The 24,841-nt window shown below is 40.1% G+C and overlaps 1 protein-coding gene and 1 long non-coding RNA gene across 4 annotated transcripts in view; one reads left to right on the top strand and one right to left on the bottom strand.

Annotated features, from left to right (window-relative positions):
* LOC105490065 (uncharacterized) overlaps positions 1-9,864 on the bottom strand; it is a 101,548-nt gene extending 91,684 nt beyond the window's left edge. The window contains exon 1 of the long non-coding RNA XR_011612124.1: positions 9,779-9,864. This is a non-coding gene — a long non-coding RNA (uncharacterized lncRNA). The remainder of the gene's footprint in view (positions 1-9,778) is intronic.
* LOC105490064 (von Willebrand factor A domain containing 3B) overlaps positions 9,743-24,841 on the top strand; it is a 248,703-nt gene continuing 233,604 nt past the window's right edge. For all 3 annotated transcript variants that reach the window (XR_011612122.1, XM_071077305.1, XM_071077304.1), the window contains exons 1-2: positions 9,743-9,871; positions 15,545-15,772. Coding sequence is in view for 2 of the 3 variants with exons in the window: in XM_071077305.1 (XP_070933406.1) it covers positions 15,577-15,772 (196 nt within the window). In the remaining variant the exon portion in view is untranslated. The remainder of the gene's footprint in view (positions 9,872-15,544; positions 15,773-24,841) is intronic.

The following is a 24,841-nucleotide window of genomic DNA, read 5'->3' as shown; positions in this document are numbered from 1 at the left end:
CATCAAACTTCTCAGAGCTAAAGGAGGAATTACATACCCAGCGCAAAGAAACTAAAAATCTTGAAAAAAGAGTGGAAGAACTGATAACCAGAATAATTAATGCAGAGAAGGCCATAAACGAATGGACAGAGATGAAAACCATGACACGAGAAATACGTGACAAATGCACAAGCTTCAGTAACCAACTCGATCAACTGGAAGAAAGAGTATCAGTGATTGAGGATCAAATGAATGAAATGAAGCGAGAAGAGAAATCTAAAAAAAAAAGAAGAAAAAGAAATGAACAAAGCCTGCAAGAAGTATGGGATTATGTAAAAAGACCAAATCTACGTCTGATTGGGGTACCTGAAAGTGAGGGGGAAAATGGAACCAAGTTGGAAAACACTCTTCAGGATATCATCCAGCAGAACTTCCCCAACCTAGTAGGGCAGGCCAACATTCAAATTCAGGAAATACAGAAAACGCCACAAAGATATTCCTCGAGAAGAGCAACTCCAAGACACATAATTTCCAGATTCACCAAAGTTGAAAGGAAGGAAAAAATCTTAAGGACAGCCAGAGAGAAAGATCGGGTTACCCACAAAGGGAAGCCCATCAGACTAACAGCAGATCTCTTGGCAGAAACTCTACAAGCCAGAAGAGAGTGGGGGCCAATATTCAACATTCTTAAAGAAAAGAATTTTCAACCCAGAATTTCATATCCAGCCAAACTAAGTTTCATAAGTGAAAGAGAAATAAAATCCTTTACAGATAAGCAAATGCTTAGAGATTTTGTCACCACCAGGCCTGCCTTACAAGAGACCCTGAAGGAAGCACTAAACATGGAAAGGAACAACCGGTACCAGCCATTGCAAAAACATGCCAAAATGTAAAGACCATTGAGGCTAGGAAGAAACTGCATCAACTAATGAGCAAAATAACCGGTTAATATCATAATGGTAGGATCAAGTTCACACATAACAATATTAACCTTAAATGTAAATGGACTAAATGCTCCAATTAAAAGACACAGACTGGCAAACTGGATAAAGAGTCAAGACCCATCAGTCTGCTGTATTCAGGAGACCCATCTCACATGCAGAGACATACATAGGCTCAAAATAAAGAGATGGAGGAAGATCTACCAAGCAAATGGAGAACAAAAAAAAGCAGGGGTTGCAATCCTAGTCTCTGATAAAACAGACTTTAAACCATCAAAGATCAAAAGAGACAAAAAAGGCCATTACATAATGGTAAAGGGATCAATTCAACAGGAAGAACTAACTATCCTAAATATATATGCACCCAATACAGGAGCATCCAGATTCATAAAGCAAGTCCTTAGAGACTTACAAAGAGACTTAGACTCCCATACAATAATAATGGGAGACTTCAACACCCCACTGTCAACATTAGACAGATCAATGAGACAGAAAGTTAACAAGGATATCCAGGAATTGAACTCATCTCTGCAGCAAGCAGACCTAATACACATCTACAGAACTCTCCACCCCAAATCAACAGAATATACATTCTTCTCAGCACCACATCACACTTATTCCAAAATTGACCACATAATTGGAAGTAAAGCACTCCTCAGCAAATGTACAAGAACAGAAATTATAACAAACTGTCTCTCAGACCACAGTGCAATCAAACTAGAACTCAGGACTAAGAAACTCAATCAAAACTGCTCAACTACATGGAAACTGAACAACCTGCTCCTGAATGACTACTGGGTACATAACAAAATGAAGGCAGAAATAAAGATGTTCTTTGAAACCAATGAGAAAAAAGATACAACATACCAGAATCTCTGGGACACATTTAAAGCAGTGTGTAGAGGGAAATTTATAGCACTAAATGCCCACAAGAGAAAGCTGGAAAGATCTAAAACTGACACCCCAACATCAAAATTAAAAGAACTACAGAAGCAAGAGCAAACACATTCAAAAGCTAGCAGAAGGCAAGAAATAACTAAGATCAGAGCAGAACTGAAGGAGATAGAGACACAAAAAACCCTCCAAAAAATCAATGAATCCAGGAGTTGGTTTTTTTGAAAAGATCAACAAAATTGATAGACCACTAGCAAGACTAATAAAGAAGAAAAGAGAGAAGAATCAAATAGATGCAATAAAAAAATCATAAAGGGGATATCACCACCGACCCCACAGAAATACAAACTACCATCGGAGAATACTATAAATACCTCTACACAAATAAACTAGAAAACCTAGAAGAAATGGATAATTTCCTGGACACTTACACTCTCCCAAGACTAAACCAGGAAGAAGTTGAATCCCTGAATAGACCAATAGCAGGCTCTGAAATTGAGGCAATAATTAATAGCCTACCAACCAAAAAAAGTCCAGGACCAGATGGATTCACAGCTGAATTCTACCAGAGGTACAAGGAGGAGCTGGTACCATTCCTTCTGAAACTATTCCAATCAATAGAAAAAGAGGGAATCCTCCCTAACTCATTTTATGAGGCCAACATCATCCTGATACCAAAGCCTGGCAGAGACACAACAAAAAAAGAGAACTTTAGACCAATATCCCTGATGAACATCGATGTGAAAATCCTCAATAAAATACTGGCAAACCAGATCCAGCAGCACATCAAAAAGCTTATCCACCATGATCAAGTTGGCTTCATCCCTGGGATGCAAGGCTGGTTCAACATACACAAATCAATAAACAAAATCCAGCATATAAACAGAACCAAAGACAAAAACCACATGATTATCTCAATAGATGCAGAAAAGGCCTTTGACAAAATTCAACAGCCCTTCATGCTAAAAACTCTCAATAAATTCGGTATTGATGGAATGTATCTCAAAATCATAAGAGCTATTTATGACAAACCCACAGCCAATATCATACTGAATGGGCAAAAACTGGAAAAATTCCCTTTGAAAACTGGCACAAGACAGGGGTGCCCTCTCTCACCATTCCTATTCAACATAGTGTTGGAAGTTCTGGCTAGGGCAATCAGGCAAGAGAAAGAAATCAAGGGTATTCAGTTAGGAAAAGAAGAAGTCACATTGTCCCTGTTTGCAGATGACATGATTGTATATTTAGAAAACCCCATTGTCTCATCCCAAAATCTCCTTAAGCTGATAAGAAACTTCAGCAAAGTCTCAGGATACAAAATTAATGTGCAAAAATCACAAGCATTCTTATACACCAGTAACAGACAAACAGAGAGCCAAATCATGAATGAACTTCCATTCACAATTGCTTCAAAGAGAATAAAATACCTAGGAATCCAACTTACAAGGGATGTAAAGGACCTCTTCAAGGAGTACTACAAACCACTGCTCAGTGAAATAAAAGAGGACATAAACAAATGGAAGAACATACCATGCTCATGGGTAGGAAGAATCAATATCGTGAAAATGGCCATACTGCCCAAGGTAATTTATAGATTCAATGCCATCCCCATCAAGCTACCAATGAGTTTCTTCACAGAATTGGAAAAAACTGCTTTAAAGTTCATATGGAACCAAAAAAGAGCCCGCATCTCCAAGACAATCCTAAGTCAAAAGAACAAAGCTGGAGGCATCACGCTACCTGACTTCAAACTATACTACAAGGCTACAGTAACCAAAACAGCATGGTACTGGTACCAAAACAGAGATATAAACCAATGGAACAGAACAGAGTCCTCAGAAATAATACCACACATCTACAGCCAGCTGATCTTTGACAAACCTGAGAAAAACAAGAAATGGGGAAAGGATTCCCTATTTAATAAATGGTGCTGGGAAAGCTGGCTAGCCATAAGTAGAAAGCTGAATCTGGATCCTTTCCTTACTCCTTATACGAAAATTAATTCAAGATGGATTAGAGACTTAAATGTTAGACCTAATACCATAAAAACCCTAGAAGAAAACCTAGGTAATACCATTCAGGACATAGGCATGGGCAAGGACTTCATGTCTAAAACACCAAAAGCAACGGCAACAAAAGCCCAAATTGACAAATGGGATCTAATTAAACTAAAGAGCTTCTGCACAGCAAAAGAAACTACTATCAGAGTGAACAGGCAACCTACAGAATGGGAGAAAATTTTTGCAATCTACTCATCTGACAAAGGGCTAATATCCAGAACCTACAAAGAACTCAAACAAATTTACAAGAAAAAAACAAATAACCCCATCAAAAGGTGGGCAAAGGATATGAACAGACATTTCTCAAAAGAGGACATTCATACAGCCAACAGACACATGAAAAAATGCTCATCATCACTGGCCATCAGAGAAATGCAAATCAAAACCACAATGAGATACCATCTCACACCAGTTAGAATGGCAATCATTAAAAAGTCAGGAAACAACAGGTACTGGAGAGGATGTGGAGAAATAGAAACACTTTTACACTGTTGGTGGGACTGTAAACTAGTTCAACCATTATGGAAAACGGTATGGTGATTCCTCAAGGATCTAGAACTAGAAGTACCATATGACCCAGCCATCCCATTACTGGATATATACCCAAAGGATTATAAATTATGCTGCTATAAAGACACATGCACACGTATGTTTATTGTGGCACTATTCACAATAGCAAAGACTTGGAATCAACCCAAATGTCCATCAGTGACAGACTGGATTAAGAAAATGTGGCACATATACACCATGGAAAACTATGCAGCCATAAAAAACGATGAGTTTGTGTCCTTTGTAGGGCCATGGATGCAGCTGGAAACCATCATTCTCAGCAAACTATCGCAAGAACAGAAAACCAAACACTGCATGTTCTCACTCATAGGTGGGAACTGAACAATGAGATCACTTGGACTCGGGAAGGGGAACATCACACACCGGGGCCTATCACGGGGAGGGGGGAGGGGGGAGAGATTGCATTGGGAGTTATACCTGATGTAAATGACGAGTTGATGGGTGCTGACGAGTTGATGGGTGCAGCACACCAACATGGCACAAGTATACGTATGTAACAAACCTGCACGTTGTGCACATGTACCCTAGAACTTAAATTAAAAAACAAAAACAAAAACAAAAACACTTCTGTGTGTTTTCTAGGAAACCTAGAAATTGGCAAAAAGGCATCTATTTTTACAAATAAAAAAATCATTTTAAACATATTTCATTTAATTCAATTTGTTGGAATTTTTACCTAGGATTTTTATAATTATATTAATCAGTGAGAATGTTCTAATTATTTTATTTTATTTAATTAATTTATTTTTTTTTTTGAGGCAGAGGCCACTCTGTCACCCAGGCTGGAGTGCAGCGGGGTGATCTTGGCTCACTGCAACCTCCGTCTCCCAGGTTCAAGCAATTCTCCTGCCTCAGCCTCCCAAGTAGCTGGGATTACAGGTGCCTGCACAAAGCCCCGCTACTTTTTTTGTATTTTTAGTAGAAATGGTGTTTCACCACGTTGGTCAGGCTGTTCTCGAACTCCTGACCTCATGATCCGCCTACCTCAGCCTCCCAAAGTGCTGGGATTACAGGCGTGAGCCACCATGCCTGGCCCTAATGCTTTTAATGTTAAACTCTTTCTCACTTTCCTCTCTCTTCTTCACTCATCAAGAAGGGGGAACACTGATATAATTGGATGAGATTCCAGGATGTTGATGGTGCCAAGTTTATGAGCTTTAAACCCTTGTGTGACTCTCCCTTTGGTACTTTGCTCTTTCTCCACAGAGAAAGGAGGCCAGACAAACGAGCTGATCTCTTATTGTGGACAGAACCTCTCATCTGTCTTCCTCCCTCATAAGCAGTGTTGCTCATTCACCCTCCCAGTCTTGGCAAGGAGCTGGTGGAAAGATCTGAGTTTAGAAGAGAGAAAGGCTCCAGCCTAGTGCCCAAGTCCTGGTCCCACATAGCCAGGTCACCCCATACTAGAGTTAGAGGAACTTAAAGTAAGGAAATTCCTTATCGCCTTCTGCCGTTGTCGATCATGCTGCTTATCTTCAGAACTGCAGAAAGATGAGGACCACACCAAGGCAAGACAGTCCATTCTTGAATATCATTCCTATAAGACCAAAATCTCATTCTAAGAGTATTGTCTTTGCTAGGTTTTAGTATCAGTATCTATTTTGAAGAGTGATTTGAAATTTCCAAATATTTGAGAGTTTTTGTTTATATAAAATATTGTTGTTCAGTTCTTCTTAATTTGCTGTTGGGATATGTTAGTACCCTACAAGGCATCCAGCTCATTTTAAAATAATGCCACATTACAAAGGAATTTGTTAACAAGAAGTGTGCGGTGGAAGGGTAATTTTTTTTTTTTTTTTTGAGGCAGAGCGTCACTCACTCTGTCGCCCAGGCTGGAGTGCAATGGCACAATCTCGGCTCACTGCAACTTCTGCCTCCCGGGTTCAAGGGATTCTCCTGCCTCAGCCTTCTGAGTGGCCGGGATTATAGGCACCCGCCATCATGCCCAGCCAATTTTTGTATTTTTGTAGAGACAGGATTTCACCATGTTGGCCAGGCTGTTCTTGAACTCCTGACCTCAGGCGATCTGCTCACCTTGGCCTCCAAAAGTGCTGGGATTACAGGTGTGAGCCACTGCGCCCGGCTGGAGAGGGTAATTTAAAAACAGACCTGCTTTATGCCATTTAAAATGGAAACATGTCCTGTTAAAAATCCGTTTAAATCCAGTGAGGTTTTCACTGTGCCATTAGTATCCAGCACTAAATAAACACTGTACGACTGAGATGACAGAAATTTCCTTTTGGAGAAAATTGAAGCCAACAGTTGATGAACACAGCAAATAATTAACAGGGCAGGGTGCGGAGTCAGGCTGCCTGGGTTCAAATTCTGGAACCACCAGCTGAGTGGCCTTGGAGAAATAGCTTAATATTCTGCCTCAGTTTACTTATCTAGAAAATGGAGATAATAATGTCTCCCTCAAGGAGCTTTCTAAGTATTAAATGATGTAATATATTTAAAGTGGTTAGAATATGATCTGACATTCTATGCATTCTAGCTATGATTAAGTGTTAATTCAGTCTGGTAAAAGTGAACATAATCTTTGCCAAGGGTAAAAAAAAAGCTCTGATCCTCATCAAAGATGTTAGATTGAGAGCCACGAGCCTGCATTCACTCTCCCAAATAATGAATGCTGAACTCAAGAACATCACAGCATAGAGAAACCTCTATTTGATCTCTAAATCCCCCCGTCCCCACCCACCTCTCCCAAGGCTGCCCCTGATGGCCAAAACTCCCTTCACCACAAGAACTAACAAAGGTTCAGCAGGAACTGCTTCGTGATTTAGCTGCCTCACTCTCAATTCCTCCTTCCTCTTCAGAGGGAGTGCCTCTGTTTGAATTCCAGCTCAGGTTCTTTCTCACACATATATACAAGGAGTTAACATTCTCCGTTTCCTCTGGTTCCAGTTTTTGCAGTGGGCTTAGGAAAACTGCTTTTCCTCCCTTCATTTTCTTTATCACCCTCCCTCCCCCACCAAACATTCTGATCATGGCCATAAGCTCAAGCAGTGGCAGTGACAGACTTGTATAAAGAAAAGGAAAACCCATTTAACCTGAAAAGTAAACAGCACAAAGGTCAAATACTAACGAAAGGCTTGTCAAAGGCTAGTACATGGTTGCCAAAAGTGTGGTACTGGCAAGCGATGCTTTGAGACTGTACAGGTAGAGAGAAGTCATTAGGGCTGCAGCATCCATGGGAAGGCTTTGGGGAGAGAGAGAAGAGCTAGAGCTGACCCTGAAGGGATGGTGGTTCCCAGACTGTGGCAATCTGGGTGGCCCGAGTAAAGGCATCTGTGCTCAGAGGCAGGGACCAGGCGGTTCTCTCTGGGACGGGGGTTTGTGTTGGAGACAATGAGCAAAAAGTCTAAAAGTACATCTGAGCCCTGAATGGTAAAGTTCAGAGGTTTGACAACAAGGATGGCAGTGATTTGATCAATGTCAATTACTGAGGTTTAAGGAAAGATACAAATTATCTGTAAAAATGTAAATTCAAAACAAATTTGTCAAAAGTTCAGTGTAACAGTTTATCACCACTGTGCTAAAGGTTTTCTTATTTCAAATAACTCAACAAACAAAACTGAGGCAAACCATTCTGTGACTAGCTAAACTGAAGTCCGTATCAACTATGTAATGCTTCAAAAGGACCTTAAACTTCTACTCACTTATCATTCTACAATTCAAGTAAGTAATGTTTCACATTTTCATCAGAATGTATGCTTATAGGCACATAAACATGAAAGACAGGGACAGATCATCTTGATGACTTGCATGTATGTGGCAAGTGTCCTAGGGAAAGGAGCAGGCATGGGGTGAAGGTGGAACAGGAGTGCCTGGCATGACCATGTGAGGCAGGGCATTTGGCTGTGTGTTGCTGTGTGCTCTGTCTCACCCCCGTGATCCAAGAATATTAGTGTGGCAGGGTGTGGACAGCAAGGATTAATGGGTCATTGGCAAACGTGGGCGAGGCTGGGGTTCCACTCCCTTCTGAACAGTCTTTAGTACTATCAACCTTTTGCTTGTTTTTTGGTGATGTGGATGGCAGGTTTCATTTGCAGGGCCAAACATATATAATCTAATAACTGTCAGGAATGATTCGTGATATGGAATCAAATCTTTCAGTATTTTGTAAATGATAGAAGCATTAAAAGAATGCAGGAGAAATAAATCCCTGTGGATGAAGCAGACTTTTCTCTTGGGGACGGAATTACTCAGTTCTAACATTAACTATGTTTTACTAGATCTTTGACTGAAAAACCTGCAAATGATCTGTCCAGTTCTTCAATTTTAAAATCCAAAATCGTTTACTATCCCAATAACCTAAAAACAATACTTACTGTGGGGTCTTTTATTACGATTTTAAAGATACTTTTCATAAGCACAATTTTATTTCCTAGTGACTGGAAAAATAGGAATATATTTAGAGCCTTTTGCTTAGTTGATAAGGTAACACCGAAACAAAGGTTAAAAACAAAGCTGAATGGAGAAAATAATGCCTCTAGGAATATTCATGTCAAACAGGTAAGAATGTTCTGGGCAACCGAGCCCCTGCCTCCACAATCTCAAAATCGCAGCTCCCTGTCCCTCCTGTCTGTCTACAAGGAACTGCCCCACCTCTTTTAAAGCTTCTTTCTCTGAACTGTGCAAGGAAGAGAGCATCGCCTCACAGTGCTGAGGTGAAAATTAAAACTACGCAGGGGTCAGTTCTCTGCACACTGAAAAGTATGAACAGAAGTTCGTCTGTAGCGTTTCCCGCAGTCTTCTCGCCTCTCCTTGGCGTCTGGCGCCTTCCTCCCCCATCTGCTCGCACCCTAGCTTTCCACCCCAGCTCATCAGTGTATTTGTTTGTTCATTCATTCATTCATATTCTCCGCTGTTGTTAATTTTCCCACTGACAGTAGGCGCAGGGGGCAACGCCATCCGCCCTGTCCCTCTAGCGTGGCCTCTGCCTGGGAGTCTGGGGTGGAGGTCGGCCCGGCCCGGCCCGGGTGGTTCCGCACCCCCAGCTTTCCGCACCTGGATCGCGGACGGCCTGGGCGCCCCGCCCCCTTGGCCCCACGCCCCAGCCCTCGCCCCGCCCCCTTGGCTCCACGCCCCAGCCCGCGCCCCGCCCCCTTGACCCCACGTGCCCAGCCCACGCCCCAGTGAGGGCGCGCTCTGTGGGCGGGGCCGGCTCAGGGAGCCGCGCTGTGATTGGCCGTGTCCAGGAGACGCCGTCGTCAACAGACCGCGCTCGGAAGCCGAGGCGCAGGTCACAGAGACCTAGAACAGCCGGAGTCCTTCGCGCCGGCGCGCAGCCGTAGCTCGCAGGAATCGCTGCCTCAGCAACGGGATGCTTACCTCGTCCGCCCGCTCGGGTCAGGCGGGCCCGGGAGGATGGGAGGGTGACTGCTGAGCGGGAGCCGCCTCGTCTTCCCCCCGACGTGTTGCCTAGTAAGTGTGGGAGCGATCCCTGCCGCGCCAGGGCCGCCCAGGTGCCGAGCCTTCCCACGAGCCGCCTGGGGAGGTCTTGGAAAAATGCCGTTTCCGAGCTGGACCACACGCCCACTTTACAGATGCGGAAACGGTACCAGGAAAGCTCGATGACTTGGCCTGGCCCACTTAATCGTCCGCTATCCGGGGCAAGCCGAGGGTCAAGGTACCGGCCCCTCCTACTCTCACCCGAGCCCACGCCCAGCCGCTCTGCGGGGGAAGCGGCTTTCCTAGTTTCTGTCTCTGCCCTAGGCCAGCAATTCAAGGGGATGAAATCCACCTGGGCTTTGAAGCGAACACAGGAACCAGAAGAAACACATTTGCTGTACATGATGATAAATATGTATAGTCTAAAAGCCAAAGCAATCTGCTTGCAATAAAGCTCCCCACACCTTTCTGTCCTGGAAAGGCCTCTGGCTCCCGCCCATTCCACACTTACACGGTTTCACAATCATATCACTTTCTTTCACCCTCCTTACAAGGGATAAGACTTAAGAAGTAGATTTAGTTTCCATTTGGTAGAGCTTTTCCTTTCGTTTTCTTGGAAACTCTCTGTTTCTTCTCAGCAATGACCTTCCCCCTAAAGCACTCCAGTTATTCTCAGATTTTGTCTTGACTGTTTTCTCAACCGTGGGACAGTCCGTTTCAATATCCTTGTCTCTGTCCACATTATTTGAACCAATGATCACGGCCAAGCCTTGTCCCTTAAGGGCAGAAAAAATGGGGGGAGGTTTCAGGGTTTCTGGGGAACAGTTGCATCAGGATCCATCATGAGGCTTCGTCCCAGTTTCCTTTCTTCCTGGAACACTCATCGTTCACAAATTCACCTAAATCACAAGATACATGTCCACCTAGCCCAGACTTCTTTTTCAGAAACTAACAGGCGTATAGGAAATTTGGGGTGTTGATAATAAAGTAGCTAGAAGCTTACTGAATGTCTCAACTGGATGAATGGACTCTAAACCCTGCACCGTCCCTGAACCTCTGAGCACGTAGGACCTTTTCTCTGAGGGCATGCCGACTTCACAAGACTGTCGCCCAGGGCAGCCCAAGAGCATCCGCTTCCGGGAGCTGGGGCCCTTGGACTGCTGCCAGCTTAACCTTTCTATTTTCCCCAAAGCTTTGCCTGCCCACACCTTCAGCTCAGACTTTCACTTCCTTGTTTTTCCTTTTACACTTCCTCCTTCTTCTAAGGAAATACTTTCCTATCCAAACTCTATGAATGGTTCTTGGGATGGCCTCTAAAACTTAGGGCAATGCTTAAGTCCGGTATGTTGTTTCCGACTTCTGGGTGGTTCCTCGGTTCCCCAATTTATAATAACCTTAGCTGAGGAAACTCTGAATAATAGTAAATAAATAAATACCAGAGTTTTATCCAGAAAATAATATAAAGGGGATCCCTTTATATTTTTTTGAGACGGGGTCTCATTCTGTCGCCCAGACTGGAGCGCAATCTCGGCTCACTGAAACCTCTGCCCCCTGGGTTCAAGCAATTCTCCTGCCTCAGCCTCCCTAGTAGCTGGGATTACAGACATGTGTTACCACGCCCGGCTAATTTTTGTGTTTTTAGTAGAGACAGGGTTTCACCATGGTGGCCAGGCTGGTCTCAAACTCGTGACCTCAGGTGATCCGCCCGCCTCAGCCTCCCAAAGTGCCAAGGGGGCACTTTGGCACTTTAAGGGGGGATTACAGGCGTGAGCTACCGTGCCCGGCCAATATATCCCTTTTTTTAAAAGAGCTGTTTCCTGATATTAGCCTTGTTAACACTGTGGATATTTGCCTTCTTTGAACAAAATCAGGATTCTCTCAGTAGCTCTGAGTTAATCAGTTTTATTTATTTCTGAGTGATCACTTTTATTCATCTCAACTCTCACACAAAGTGCCTGCTGCGTATGAGGCCCTGTGCTGAGAATCTTCCTGTAGTTTGTCTCCGTAGTCACTGAACTGTCTTTAAGTCTAGTGAGGACAAGCCTGAAGTGCCCGAGACCTTGGTGATGAAGTACCATAGCAAAAGTTAGGGTTTTCCCAGGGAGGGGCTGCGGAAGGTTGCGAAGGGGTGCCGGCGAGGCTCAATGGCAGAGGCAGCATTTGAAATGAGCCTTGCAGCCTAAGATTCCGCATAGGAGAACCGTCTGGGACCAGCTTGGAGGTGGGAAAGCAGGCGGGCTAGCGGGGGTGGGGTGGGGAGAAGGGACTACTTTGTTAGGTCCCGGCTCCCAGCAGGCTTCCTTGCTCTGACAGAACAGTTCCTATCCCACTTGAGTGGAGCGATTCCTTCTGTTGGGAGATGCCTTTTCTCCCTTTCCCCCTTTCCTTCCTTGTTCCCCCCCCCCCCAGACAATACAAATATTCCATTTGTATTTCAGATAATACAAATATTCTCAGGCTACAAAACCCTGGAGGTAAGATCTGAATCAGACTGAACCGTACTGGTTCTCAGATCCAGTAGGGCCAATTACACTTTTTTAAAAAATTAATTTTTTAAAAAGTCGTATGAGTGCGAAAGGGACTGGGGCGTGCACCTTAGCTATGCTGGAGAATTTTTGATTGCCCTTTTTTTGGGATCAAAAACATGTCCCTTTAGCTTAAAAACACAGCTGTGACTATTCTGAACTCCTCTTTAAGGTTCCAAAATCCCCCTTACAAAATCTTATTAGGGCAGTTTATGTAAACGTGCTCCCTTTTAAGCTTAGTACTCCCTTCAGCAAGAATATTGTAGGAGATGGGTGTGTTTCAGGGAAGAGAAAAATTAACTGGAAATGACGAAATAGTAAAAAAAAAAAAAAAAAAAAAAAATTCTTCTGAGCTTCCCTTTCTTGTTTCTTGGAACAACTGACCAAATGTAAAAGATTTTCAGCTCCAGTCTTTGTGGACAGATCCTGAAAAGAAAGTTGAAGCATATTAGTCTGCCCTTGTTTTCATGTTCTATGAGTCTAAACTTTCTAGCTCAACAGGATTGGAGACATGGAGATAAAAAGTGCTTGGGATGAAAGTGGTTCTCATGAAACAAAATACAATAACTAAAGAACCATGACTTGTATTTGCACATAGCTGTTTCAAATATATAAAGTGCTTATCCACCCATAACTTATACATCAGCACAGTTGTTCCTTGAGTAGCCCTGGGAGTTAGAGTGAGCAGGTGGTATTACTATCCTAGAGACGTGGAATCACCTTAAAGTGGCAGAATGGGCTTATACTGAGTTTTGATTCTAAACTTTTCCACTCCTACGTGATACTCTCCAAGTAATATTGTAACATTCTCATCAAATCGAGCCTTTGTAGAAAGAAGGCTAGATCTTCACCAATAATAATAATTTGTATACCTTTGCAACTCAGCTTATGTGAACAATACAAATTCACATAAACCTTGAAATGGAAATTATTATCTTTATTTTTTTAAGACAAGTTCTTGCTCTGTTATCCAGGCTGGAGTGCAGTGGTGCAATTAGAGCTCACTGCAACCTCGAACTCCTGGGCTCAAGCAATCCTCTTGCTTCAGTGTCTCATGTAGCTGGGACTACAGGCATGCACCACCGTGCCTGACTAATTAAAGAAAACATTAATAGAGATGAGTTCTCCACTATGTTAATCAGGGTAGTCTCGAACTCCTGAGCTCAAGTGATCTTCTCAACGTGCTGGGATTACCAGTATGAGCCACTGCACCCAGCCTCATTGTCTTTAAAAGCTTGAGAGTGATAAGCCAAGAAGCTTATAGAGTCTGAGCTCTGAGAACAAGGATTCGCATTCCGACAAGGACCTGGGGCCCTAGTAGAATACAGTCCTACTGGAATGCAGATTGCCTTGTCCCATAGAACCTGGCTGGAGGAGGTTAATTGTAAAGAGAGCAGAGTGGTTAAGAAATGGCTTTGACTCCTGCTTTTCTCATTTACTGGCTGTGGCAGAACCTGTGAGCAAGTTCTTTAAATTCTTGAAGCTTCCCATTCCTCAAATATAAGTGGCGTGGGAATAATGAGTAACTGATACGGTGATGAAGAAGCTGTGAGCTAGCGCATATAAAAGGACCAACAAATGGAAGTTGTTGCCTTGCTTCTATTACACTAAAGATTACAGCACACAGATCCTGGAGCTGAATGGCCTGGTTTAGAATCTTAACTCCACCCCTTACCAGTTGTAAGATTGTGGACAAGTTAATTAACTCCTCTCTGTCTTGGTTTCCTCAACTGTAAAATGAAAATAAGAATAGTACCTACCTCATAAGGTTATTATAAGGATTAAATGTAAATTACACATAACATGATGTTAAATAAGTACTTGCTAATGATAGTACTTCTCACTTCTTTTTATAAAGCGTCCCTGACTTGGTCCAACTGATTTTTGTGTTTGAATTTCCATGTCATGACAGTGAAACTTTTCGGAAATACAGTTAAAGTTTTAGAAATAGGGAAAGAACATACTTTCATTGTTAAAAAGTCTTACAATTCAGGGTATCAGTTTACAAGCATTGCGAATTCTGGATACGGAAGTAAGCAGAACTTTCTACACTTTCTCCAGGTCACCAGGCCCTGCCCACTTGTGGTGAGTGGGTTAAGACTGCCTTATAGTTTGGCCCCATCCTTTCCTCTTGCCTACACTAGCTATATTTAGGCAGATCTAGGTGAGTTTAGTATGTTGCATATGGCCTTGGGTCCAGCTGATCCCAGAACAGATGGCTACATGGGCCAGAATGCTTAAGTCCAATTGTAGAGCAAAGCCCCAGACAATAAAACACCCAGAAAGTGGATACATGTATTCCAGCTGGGCTGAGCTGTGGTCTGGTTCCCAACCACCACCAGCTCCCAATTAGCCACTACACCTGTTCGACAGGTAAAAACCTGTCAGGGTTTTATCCTTCTCATCCTCGTTGGGAGCAAAATGTCAGGTGTGATTATAACTGCAATACAGATGTGTAGTGAAGGTTCTGGGGCTAGTATTTATTTTTTTCCAAAATGGAAGAGCTTTGCAGTTTTCTGATTGTAAAAGTAAATTCCTGCTGGGCTCATGGCTCACTCCTGTAATCCCAACACTTTGGGAGGCTGAGGCGGGCAGATCACAAAGTCAGGAATTCAAGACCAGCCTGACCAACATGGTGAAACCCCATTTCTACTAAAAATACAAAAATTAGCTGGGCATGGTGGTGTGCACCTGTAATCCCAGCTACTCAGGAGGCTGAGGCAGGGCAATCGCTTGAACCTGGGAGGCGGAGGTTGCAGTGAGCCTAGATTGTGCTATTGCACTCCAGCCTGGGCAACAGAGCGAGACTCCTTCTGAAAAAAAAAAAAAAAAGTAAACCCCATTTTAGAAATATTCAAATAATGCAAAAATTTCAACAATATAGAAAAGGCAAAAACCACACATACTACCACCACACAAAGAAAACTACTTTAAACCTGTTACGGTATATCTTTCTAGGTGTTTTTGTGGATATATATACATTTGAATATTGAACTTTATGGATACCTCTTACCAATTCATGTGAGTATCCTCTTTTCTACCAAATATACATGTGTAATTTTAATTGATAAATAGCATTCCACTTCATGAGTGTACTATAATCTATGTTAAGCCAATCCCCTGTTGGCGTTAGATTATTTCCAAGTTTTCAGGAAGTCTGAGTTTACAATTGCCCTTACAGGAGTTTGCTGTGACTTAGATCTTGATTCAGAGATGGAGAAATCAGGCTCATCTTCTACCATCTCTGAGCAGCAGCTGCAGAGGCAAGAGGGATGGAGTAACACCAAAACAGACTTGGCTGAGCAGAGTCTCATTTCATCTGAGAGATGGCTTCAACTGTATGGGCTTAAGAGCAACAAATTGACCTTGAAACAGATTTTGTCACAGATCGGATTCCCACATTGTGAAGGTACAGTACCCACAACCAACCAGCATGCTGCCATTTAGCCTTTGAGGTGGCTGCATCAGCTCTGAAGGCCCCTCAAAAACCACAGGTCTCTGAGCTTGCTTTGATTTTACATCCGTATTAGTAGAAAATACTTGCACGTGTGCCCCAATATATGTGTATTAAGTAGACGTACGACTGTCAATCCATGTTTTAAAGAATGCTTAATTTCATCCTTTTTATTTTTTACTTTTTAAATTGACAGATATAACTGTATGTATTTATCATGTACAACACGATGTTTTGAAGAATATATACATCATGAATGGCTGTGTCTAGCTAAGTAACAAATGCATTGCCTCATATAGTCTTTTTTGTGGCAAGAACACTTACCCACTCTTTCTGTGTTTTTCAAGAATGCAGTCCATCATCATTAACTATGATCACCATACTGTACAATAGATCTCTTGACTAGATGTCCTAATTGTAATGGGATATCCTTTGACTAACATCTTCCTGATTCCCACTGCCACAACCACCCCAGCCTCTGATAAGCATCATTCTACTTGCTACTTCTATGAGATAAATTTTTTAAAATTCCACATGAGTGAGGTTATGTGGTATTTGTCTTTCTGTGCTTTGGTTATTTTGTTTAACATAATGCCCTCGAGGTTCATTCATGTAGCAAATGACAGGATTTCTTTCCTTTTTATGGCTGAATAGTATTTAATTGTGTGTATACACTATGTTTTCTTTATCCAGTCATCTATTGATGGATACTTAGGTTGATCTCGTATCTTGGCTGTTGTGAATAGTGCTGCACTAAACAAGAGAGTGCAGATATCTCTTTGACTTACTGATTTTATTTCCTTTGGATATATATCCAGTAGTAGGATTGCTGGATCATATAGTAGTTCTATTTTTAGTGGTTTGAGGAAACTCCATACTGCTTTCCATAATAGCTATACTAATTTACATTCCCATCAACAGGGTGTATGGGTATCCTTTTCTCCATATCCTTGCCAACACTTATTTTTTGATATTAGCCATTCTAACAGGAGTGAAATGATAGCTCATCGTGATTTTGATTTGCATTTCCCTGATAATTAGTAATAGTGAGCATTTTTTCATATATCTGTTCTCCATTTGTATGTTTTCTTTTGAGAAATGTCTATTCAGGACTTTTGCCCATTTAAAAACCAAGTTTTGTTTTAATATTTAAGTTCCTTTAATATTTTGGATATTAATCCCTTTTCAGATGTATAGTTTGCAAATATTTTCCCCCATTCTGTAGGTTGTCTCTTTACTCTGTTGATTTTTTTTCCTTTCCTTTAGAGAAACTTTTTAGTTTGATGTAATCTCATTTGTTTGTTTTTGCTTTTGTTGCCTGTGCTTTCGAGGTCATATCCAAAAAATCATTGCTCAGATCAGTGTCATGGATCTTTTCCCTTTTTCTTCCAGTAGTTTCATATTTTCAGGTCCTACAATTAAGGCTGTAATTCATTTTGAGTTGATTTTTGTATTTGGTGGTGATAAGGGTCTAATTTTATTATTCTGCCTGTGGCTATACAGTTTTCTCAATACCTTTTATTGAAGAGATTGTCCTTTCCCCATTGTGTGTTCTTGGCACCCTTGTCAAAAATCAATTGACTGTACATATGTGGATTTATTTTTTGGCTCTCTATTCTATTCCATTGATCTATGTGTCTGTTTTTATGCCAGTATCATGCTGTTTTGATTAGTATAGTTTTGTAGTATATTTTTAAGCCAGATAGTGTGATGCCTCCAGGTGTGTTCTTTTTGCTCAAGATTGCTTTGGGTATTCTGGCTTTCTTTGTGGTTCTATACAAATTTAAGGATTGTTTTTTTCTATTTCTGTGAAGAATGTCATTGGTATTTTGATAGGGGTTACACTAAATCCATAGAGCACTTTGGGTAGTGTGGACATTTTTACAGTATTTATCTTTCCAATCCATGAACATGGAATATCTTTAAATTTGTGTCTTTTTCAATTTCTTTAATCTATGTTTATAGTTCTCCTTGTAGATATAGTCCACCTCCTTAAATTTATTCCTAAGTACTTTATTTATTTGTTTTTGACAACTATTGTAGATGGAATGGTTTCCTTTTTGTCTTTTTTGGATAGTTTGCTGTTAGTATGTATATAACTGCTGATTTTTGTTGTTAATTTTGTAGTCTACAACTTTACTAATTTGTTAATTCTAATTTTTAGTGGAGTCTTTAGGGTTTTCTCTGTATAAGACTGTGTCATTTGCAAATAGGGACAATTTAATTGTCTTTCTTTCCAATTTAGATGCTTTTAATTTTTTTCTGTTGCCCGATTGCCTTGGCTATAACTTCTAGTACTGTGGTGAATAAAAGTGGTGAAAGTGGGCATCCTTTTCTTCTTCCAGATGTTAGAGGAAAAACCTTTCAATTTTCCTGCCATTCAGTATGTTAGCTGTGGGTTTGTCATATATGGCCTTTACTGTGTTGAGGCACATTTCTTCTATACATAATTTGTTGAGAGTTTTTATTATGAAGACATGTTGAGTTTTGTCAAATGCTCATTCTGCATCTATTGAAATGATTATATAGTTTTTTTGTCCTTCATTCTGTTAATATGATGTATCACATTTACTGATTTGCATATGTTGAACCATCCTTGCTTTTCTGGGGTGAATCCCACTTGGTAATGGTGAATGATCTTTTTAATGTGCTATTAAATTTGGTTTGCTAATATTCTGCTGAGCATTTTTGCATCTATGTTCATCCGGGGTATTGGTCCGTAAGTTTTACTCTTTCGTTATGACCTTGCATGGTTTTGGCATCAGGGTAATGCTGCCTTAGAGACTGGATTTGGAAATACTCTCTCCTCTTCAATTTTTTGGGAAGAGTTTGAGAAGAATTGATATTAGTTATTCTTTAAATGTTTGGTGGAATTCAGCAGTGAAGCCATTCAGTTGTGAGCTTTTCTTTGCTGGAAGAGTTTTTTTTTTTTTTGACATGGAGTCTCACTCTGTTGCCCAGGCCAGAGTGCAGTGGCATGATTTTGGCTCACTGCAACCTCTGCCTCCTGGGTTCAAGTGATTCTTTTGCTTCACCCTCCAGAGTAGCTGAGATTACAGGCACGTGCCACCATGCCTGGCTAATTTTTGTATTTTTAGTAGAGATGGGGTTTCACCATGTTGACCAGGCTGGTCTCAAACTCTTGACCTCAGGTGATCCACCTGCCTTGGCCTCCCAAAGTGCAGGTGTGAGCCACTGCACCCAGCCAGGAGATTTTTTATTACTGATTCCATCTCCTTACTCATTATTGGTTTGTTAAGATTTTAGGTTTCTTTATAATTCAATCTTGGTAGAATGTATGTGTCTAGGAATTTATTCATTTCTTTTACGTTAACTAATTTGTTCATGTATAATGGTTCACAGTAGTCTCTTACAATCCTTTGTATTTCTGTGGCATCAGTTGTAATTTTTCCTTTTTTACCTCTGATTTTATTTGAGTCTTTGCTCTTTTTTTCTTAGTGTAGCTCTAGGTTTGTCTATTTTGTTTATCTTTTCAAGAGACTAGCTCTTTGTTTTTATTGATATTTATGTATTTGTATTCTCTATTTCTGCTCTGCTCTCTATTATTTTCTCCCTTCTACTTGTTTAAGTTGTTTGGTTTTGTATTTCTGCTTCCTTGAGGTGTAACATTAGATTGTTTATTTGAGATATATATTTTTTGAGGTAGGTGTTTATTGCTATAAACTTTCCTCTTAGACTGCTTTTGCTGTACCCATAGGTTTTGTTATGTTGTGTTTCCATTTTCATTTGTCTCAAGAAATGTTTTAATTTAATTAAATTAATAAATTTTTTTACTTCAATAGATTTTGTAGTTCAAGTGGCTTTTGGTTATATGGATGAATCGTGTAGTGGTGAAGTCTGAGATTTCAGTGCACCTGTAACCCAAGCAGTGCACATTGGACCCAATATTTAGTTTTTTATTCCTCACCCCATCCTCCCCACTTCTGAGTCTCCAAATGCCATTATACCACTGTCTTTGTATACCTTTGTATACCCATAGCTTAGATCTCACTTATAAGTAGAACATATGGTATTTGGTTTTCCATTCCTGAGTTGCTTCACTTAGAATAATGGCCTGCAGCTCCATCCAAGTTGCTGCAATACATTATTTCATTCTTTTATATGCCTGAGTAATATTCTATGGTGTGTATATACCACATTTTCTTCTACCACATTATCCCTCATTGATTGATGGGCACTTAGATTGGCTGTATATCTTTGCAATTGTGCATTATGCTGTGAGAAACATACATATGCAGTTGTCCTTTTAAGATAATGACTTATTTTCCTTTTGGTAGATACTCAGTAATTCAGTAGTAGGATTGCTGGATAAAATGATATGTCTACATTTAGTTCTTTAAGAAATCTCCATACTGTTTTCCATAGAGGGTGTACTAATTTGTGTTCCTATATATAAGCATTCTTTTTTTCTTTTTTTAACCACATCCATGCCAACATCTATTGTTTTTTGGCTTTCTATTAATGGCCATTCTGGCTGGGGTAAGGTGGTGTATCATCCTGATTTTAATTTGCATTTCCCCAATGATTAGTGATGTTGAACATTTTTTCATATGTTTGTTGGCCATTTGTATATATTCTTTTGGAAATGTCTATTCATGTCATTTGCCCACGAAATATTTTAATTTATCTTTTAATTTATTCACAGACCCATTGGTTGTTCAGGTGCATGTTGTTTAGTTTCAGTGTATTTGTTAATTTTCCGAAGTTCCTCCTGGTGCTGATTTCCAGTTTTATACCATTGTGGTCTGAAAAGATACTTGGTATGATTTCAGTCTTCTCAAATTTGGTAAGACTTGTTTTGTGACCTAACATATGAGCTATCCTACATAATATTATGTGTGCAGTTGAGAAGAGTGTGTATTCTGCATCTGTTGGGTAGAATGTTCTATGTATGTGTATTTGGTCTAGAGTTCAGTTTAAATCTAACATTTTCTGGTTGATTTTCCCTCTGGACAATCTGTCCATGTGAAAGGGGAATACTGAAGTCCCCTACTATTATCGTGCTATTATTGTATTGCAGTCTATCTCTTCCTTCAGATCTATTTATATTTTCTTAATTATTAATTAGATTGGATGCATATGTTTGAAATTTTTATACCCTGTTGGTGAATTGACCCCTTTATGATTATATAATAACCTTGTCTCCTTTTACAGTGTTTGACTTAAAATTTATTTTATCTGATATAAACATAGCTACCCCGTTCTCCTTTGGTTTCTATTTGTAAGGAATATCTGCTTCTGTCCTATCATTTTCAGTCTATGTGTCCTTACAGGTTAAGTGAATCTCTTGTAGGCAGCATATAGGTGGATCTTGTTTTTTATACAGCCACTCTATGTATTTTTATTGAAAATTTAATCCTTGAAGTTCAAGGTAATTATTGATAAGTAAGAACTTACTGCTGCCATTTTGTTAATTGTTTTCTAGCTGTTTAGTGGATCCTTTTTTCATTTCTTACTCTTTCTTAGTGAGTAAGTGATTTTTCTCCAGTAGTATGTTTTAATTACTTGCTTTTTATTTTTAGTGTATCTATTATAGGTTTTTGCTTTGTGATTACCACAAGGCTTACAAAAACCATTTAATAGTTATAAGAAGTTATTTTAAGCTGATAACAAGTTAACTTTGATCACAAAAACCTTCTAAACTTTAACTCTATCCCTCAATTTTGAATTTTTGATATGATTTATATCTTTTTCCATTGCACGTCCCTTAACATATTATTTTAGTTATTATTATTAATAGTTTTGTCCTTTAACCTTTCTACTAATAAGTAATTTAAAAACCACCATTGCAGTATTAGAGCATTCTGAATTTGTCTACTTAGTGAGTTTTATACTTTTAGATGTTTTTGTGTTACTCATTAGTGTCCTTTTCTTTCAGCTTGAAGAATTCCCTTTAGCATTTCTTATAAGGCAGGTCTGGTAGTGATAAACTCCCTCGGCTTTTGTTTATCTGTGAAAGTCTTTATCTCTCCTTCATTTGGGAAGGACAGCTTTGGTGAGTACAGAATTCTTGATTGGCAGGGCTTTTTATTTTTCTCCTTGAGCTCTTTGAATGTTTGATTCTATTCTCCTCTGGTCTGTGAAATTTCTGCTGAGAAACTGGACATATTGGAACTTCCTTGCATGTTATTAGCTTCTTTTCTCTTCCTTCTTTCAGCTTTCTCTCTCTGTCTTTGATATTTGACAGTTTGATTATAATATCTTTTGGGGTAGTCTTATTTGGATTGAGTTGAAGGATTAGAGACCTTTGACCTTTCTGTAACCAGATATTTATATCTTTCTCCAGGTTTGGAAAGTTTGCTGCTATTATTTCTTTAATCTTTCTACCCCTTTATCATTCTCTACTCCCTCTTGAACATTTGCTCTTTTGATGCTATCCCGTAAGTCCCATAGCTTTCTTCATTCCCTCTCTTTCTTTTTTATTTTTTTCTGCTCTGTATATTTTCAAATTAACCTCTCTTCAAATTCCAGATTCTTTCTTTTGCTTGTTCAATTCAGCTGTTGATACTCTCTATTGCATTTTTCTTTGTGTTCAGTTATTTTTCAGCTCCCTGATTACTGTTTTGTTATTATCATGCCAGTCTCTCTGTTACATTTTTTATTCTGGTAACTTATGATTTTCCTCATTTTGTTGAATTGTTTCTCTGTATTTTCTTGAAGTTCATTGAGCTTCCTTAAAACAACTACTTTGAAAATGTTGTCAGGCCGTTCATACATCTCCATATTTGTAGGGTCAGTCACTAGTATGTTACTATATCCATTTGGTGATGTCATGTTTCCTGGATCGTTCTTGATCCTTGTGGTTGTACATCAATGTCTGCATTAAAGAAGTAAGAGCTTATTCCAGTCTTTGCTGTCTGGCTTTGTCTGGAAATATCCTTCACTAGTAAGCCTGTCCAGAGATTCTGGGCAAGTCATCTGGTGTGGTCCCTAAGCATTTGACCACTACAGACGTTGCAACACTAGGGGGTGTCGTAAGCCCAGGACCACCATGATGACTGGCACAGTGCTGGGTTGGAATCTTATGGCCACCAAGGCTGGCGCAGCACTGAGCTGGATTCTTATAGCTGCTGTGGCTGATACAGTGTTGGGGCATACCCAAAGTCCATGGCCACTGAGGCTAGTGCCACACTGAGGCATGACTGAAGCCCATGGCATCTGAGGCCTGCCTGTCACTGTGGGTTTTTTTTAGCCCATGGCCACTGTCGTCAGCCAGTGGTGATATGGGCTAGAGCTTGCATCCATCTCACAGCAGCTATGGGTTCCTGTTTGGCACCAGGGTAGGTCTGGAGGCTTAGTCCACAAGTACCAGCCTGCAGTCAAGGGCCATGTGCATCTGCCTGCTGCTGGATTTTACTGTGTCAGGCCCTGTATTAGGGTCCAAGATAAAGTCCTATTCTTTCTTCCCTGTCTTTTGCCCAGGTAATGGTATTTTTCTGCATCGTGCTTCTTGGGGTACAGGTAGGGGTGATGCAGGTAAGGTAAAACTATCTTTTATACCCTCATATTGTGCTGTAACCAGGTACTGTGATCTGTCACCTGGTTTTCCTAGCTCTTGTGAAGGTATTTTTGTGTGTAGACAGTTGCTTAAATTGATGTTTTTGTAGGGGGCAATCACTGGAAAGTCCTATTTTGCCATCTTGCTCTGCCTTCATCTCTGTTCTTTCTTTTTTAAGAGTCAAAATAAAAAATAAATAGAAGTTATTTGTATTTACTGATACCCCAGCCAATGTCTTGTTCATCTCCTGGGATGTGCAAGTCCTTTTTGGAGGCCACTGATTAAAGCAAGAGCTGTGTGAAGTTTCAGGGGAAATGTACTGTTTTCCTACTGTGACCTTTGTGTTATGGTCTGCTTTTTCCTAAATGCATTGGCAAGAATGTTGGTTCTTAGCTCCCAGTAGTGCTGCCCACCACAGAAAGCATGAAAATGTGTGAAGATATGTACAACATATTTATATATATACATATTTATATATATATTTATATATATATTTATTTATATATATATATATATATTTTTGCGTGATGTATTGATGGGATGCTATTGAAATATAAGGCCTGGGAACCCAGAGTACTGAGTGTCTTACAATGTATGAGACAGCTCATTCAGCAGGAACTGCCCTGTCCAACATGTTAGTAACATTGTGCCTGAGGAATACTCCTTCAATCAGGGAAATTTCCATTACTAGGATTTTACTCAGTAATTCTGAATTAGTCAATTAATTAATTAAACAAATATTTATTGAGCAACCATTAATACCATTTTTTAAACCAGATTATTTACCAATTCCTTGCCAGCTTTGTTCCATTCTGGTGGTACTAAGGAAGACCTAGGGGATGTGGTTGTTGTAGAATGATTTGGAGGCCCATTCAAATGTCAAGGCCTTGTTCTTCAGGGTTCAGCCTGTGCTTTTTACATATACGTCCTTTCACATAGGCTGCAGCCCTGTGCCATCTAAATATCTTTTGAGTAGGGTCTCCCAGAGTCAGGTCCTGTGGGATTCCCATATAAGGAAAAATACTAGAAGCAGTTTTATCTCTTATTTCAAATAAACCTAATTCAGTCATGAATGTTAGCAAAAATACCAATTTCTTACATTTTGTTAATAATTTTTTCATCTAAGTTCATGAGAGATATTGCTCTGTAACTTTCTTTTCTTGTAATGTCCTTGTCAGGTTTCAGCATCAAGATTATGCTGGATTCAAAATGATTTGGAAGTGTTCCTCCTCCTCTATGCTCTGATGGTATTTGTACATGATTGGTATTTCTTCTTTAAATGTTTGATACAACTGACAAGTGAAATTTATCTGGGCCTAGTTTTGTTTGTGGGAAAAGATTAATAAAAATTCAACTTCTTTAATAAACAGAGGGCTAATCAGATATTCTGTTTCATAATGCCAATTTGGAAAATTGTGTTTTTCAAGGAATTTCCTCAACATTTTCTAATATGTACACACCAACAGTATTTTCCTCAACAGTATTTTCTAATATGTTGGCAAAGC

Source organism: Macaca nemestrina, chromosome 13 (genome assembly GCF_043159975.1).
Source record: "Macaca nemestrina isolate mMacNem1 chromosome 13, mMacNem.hap1, whole genome shotgun sequence".
Classification (NCBI taxonomy): Eukaryota; Metazoa; Chordata; class Mammalia; order Primates; family Cercopithecidae; genus Macaca; species Macaca nemestrina.
This window is presented reverse-complemented; position numbering and strand designations above follow the sequence as displayed.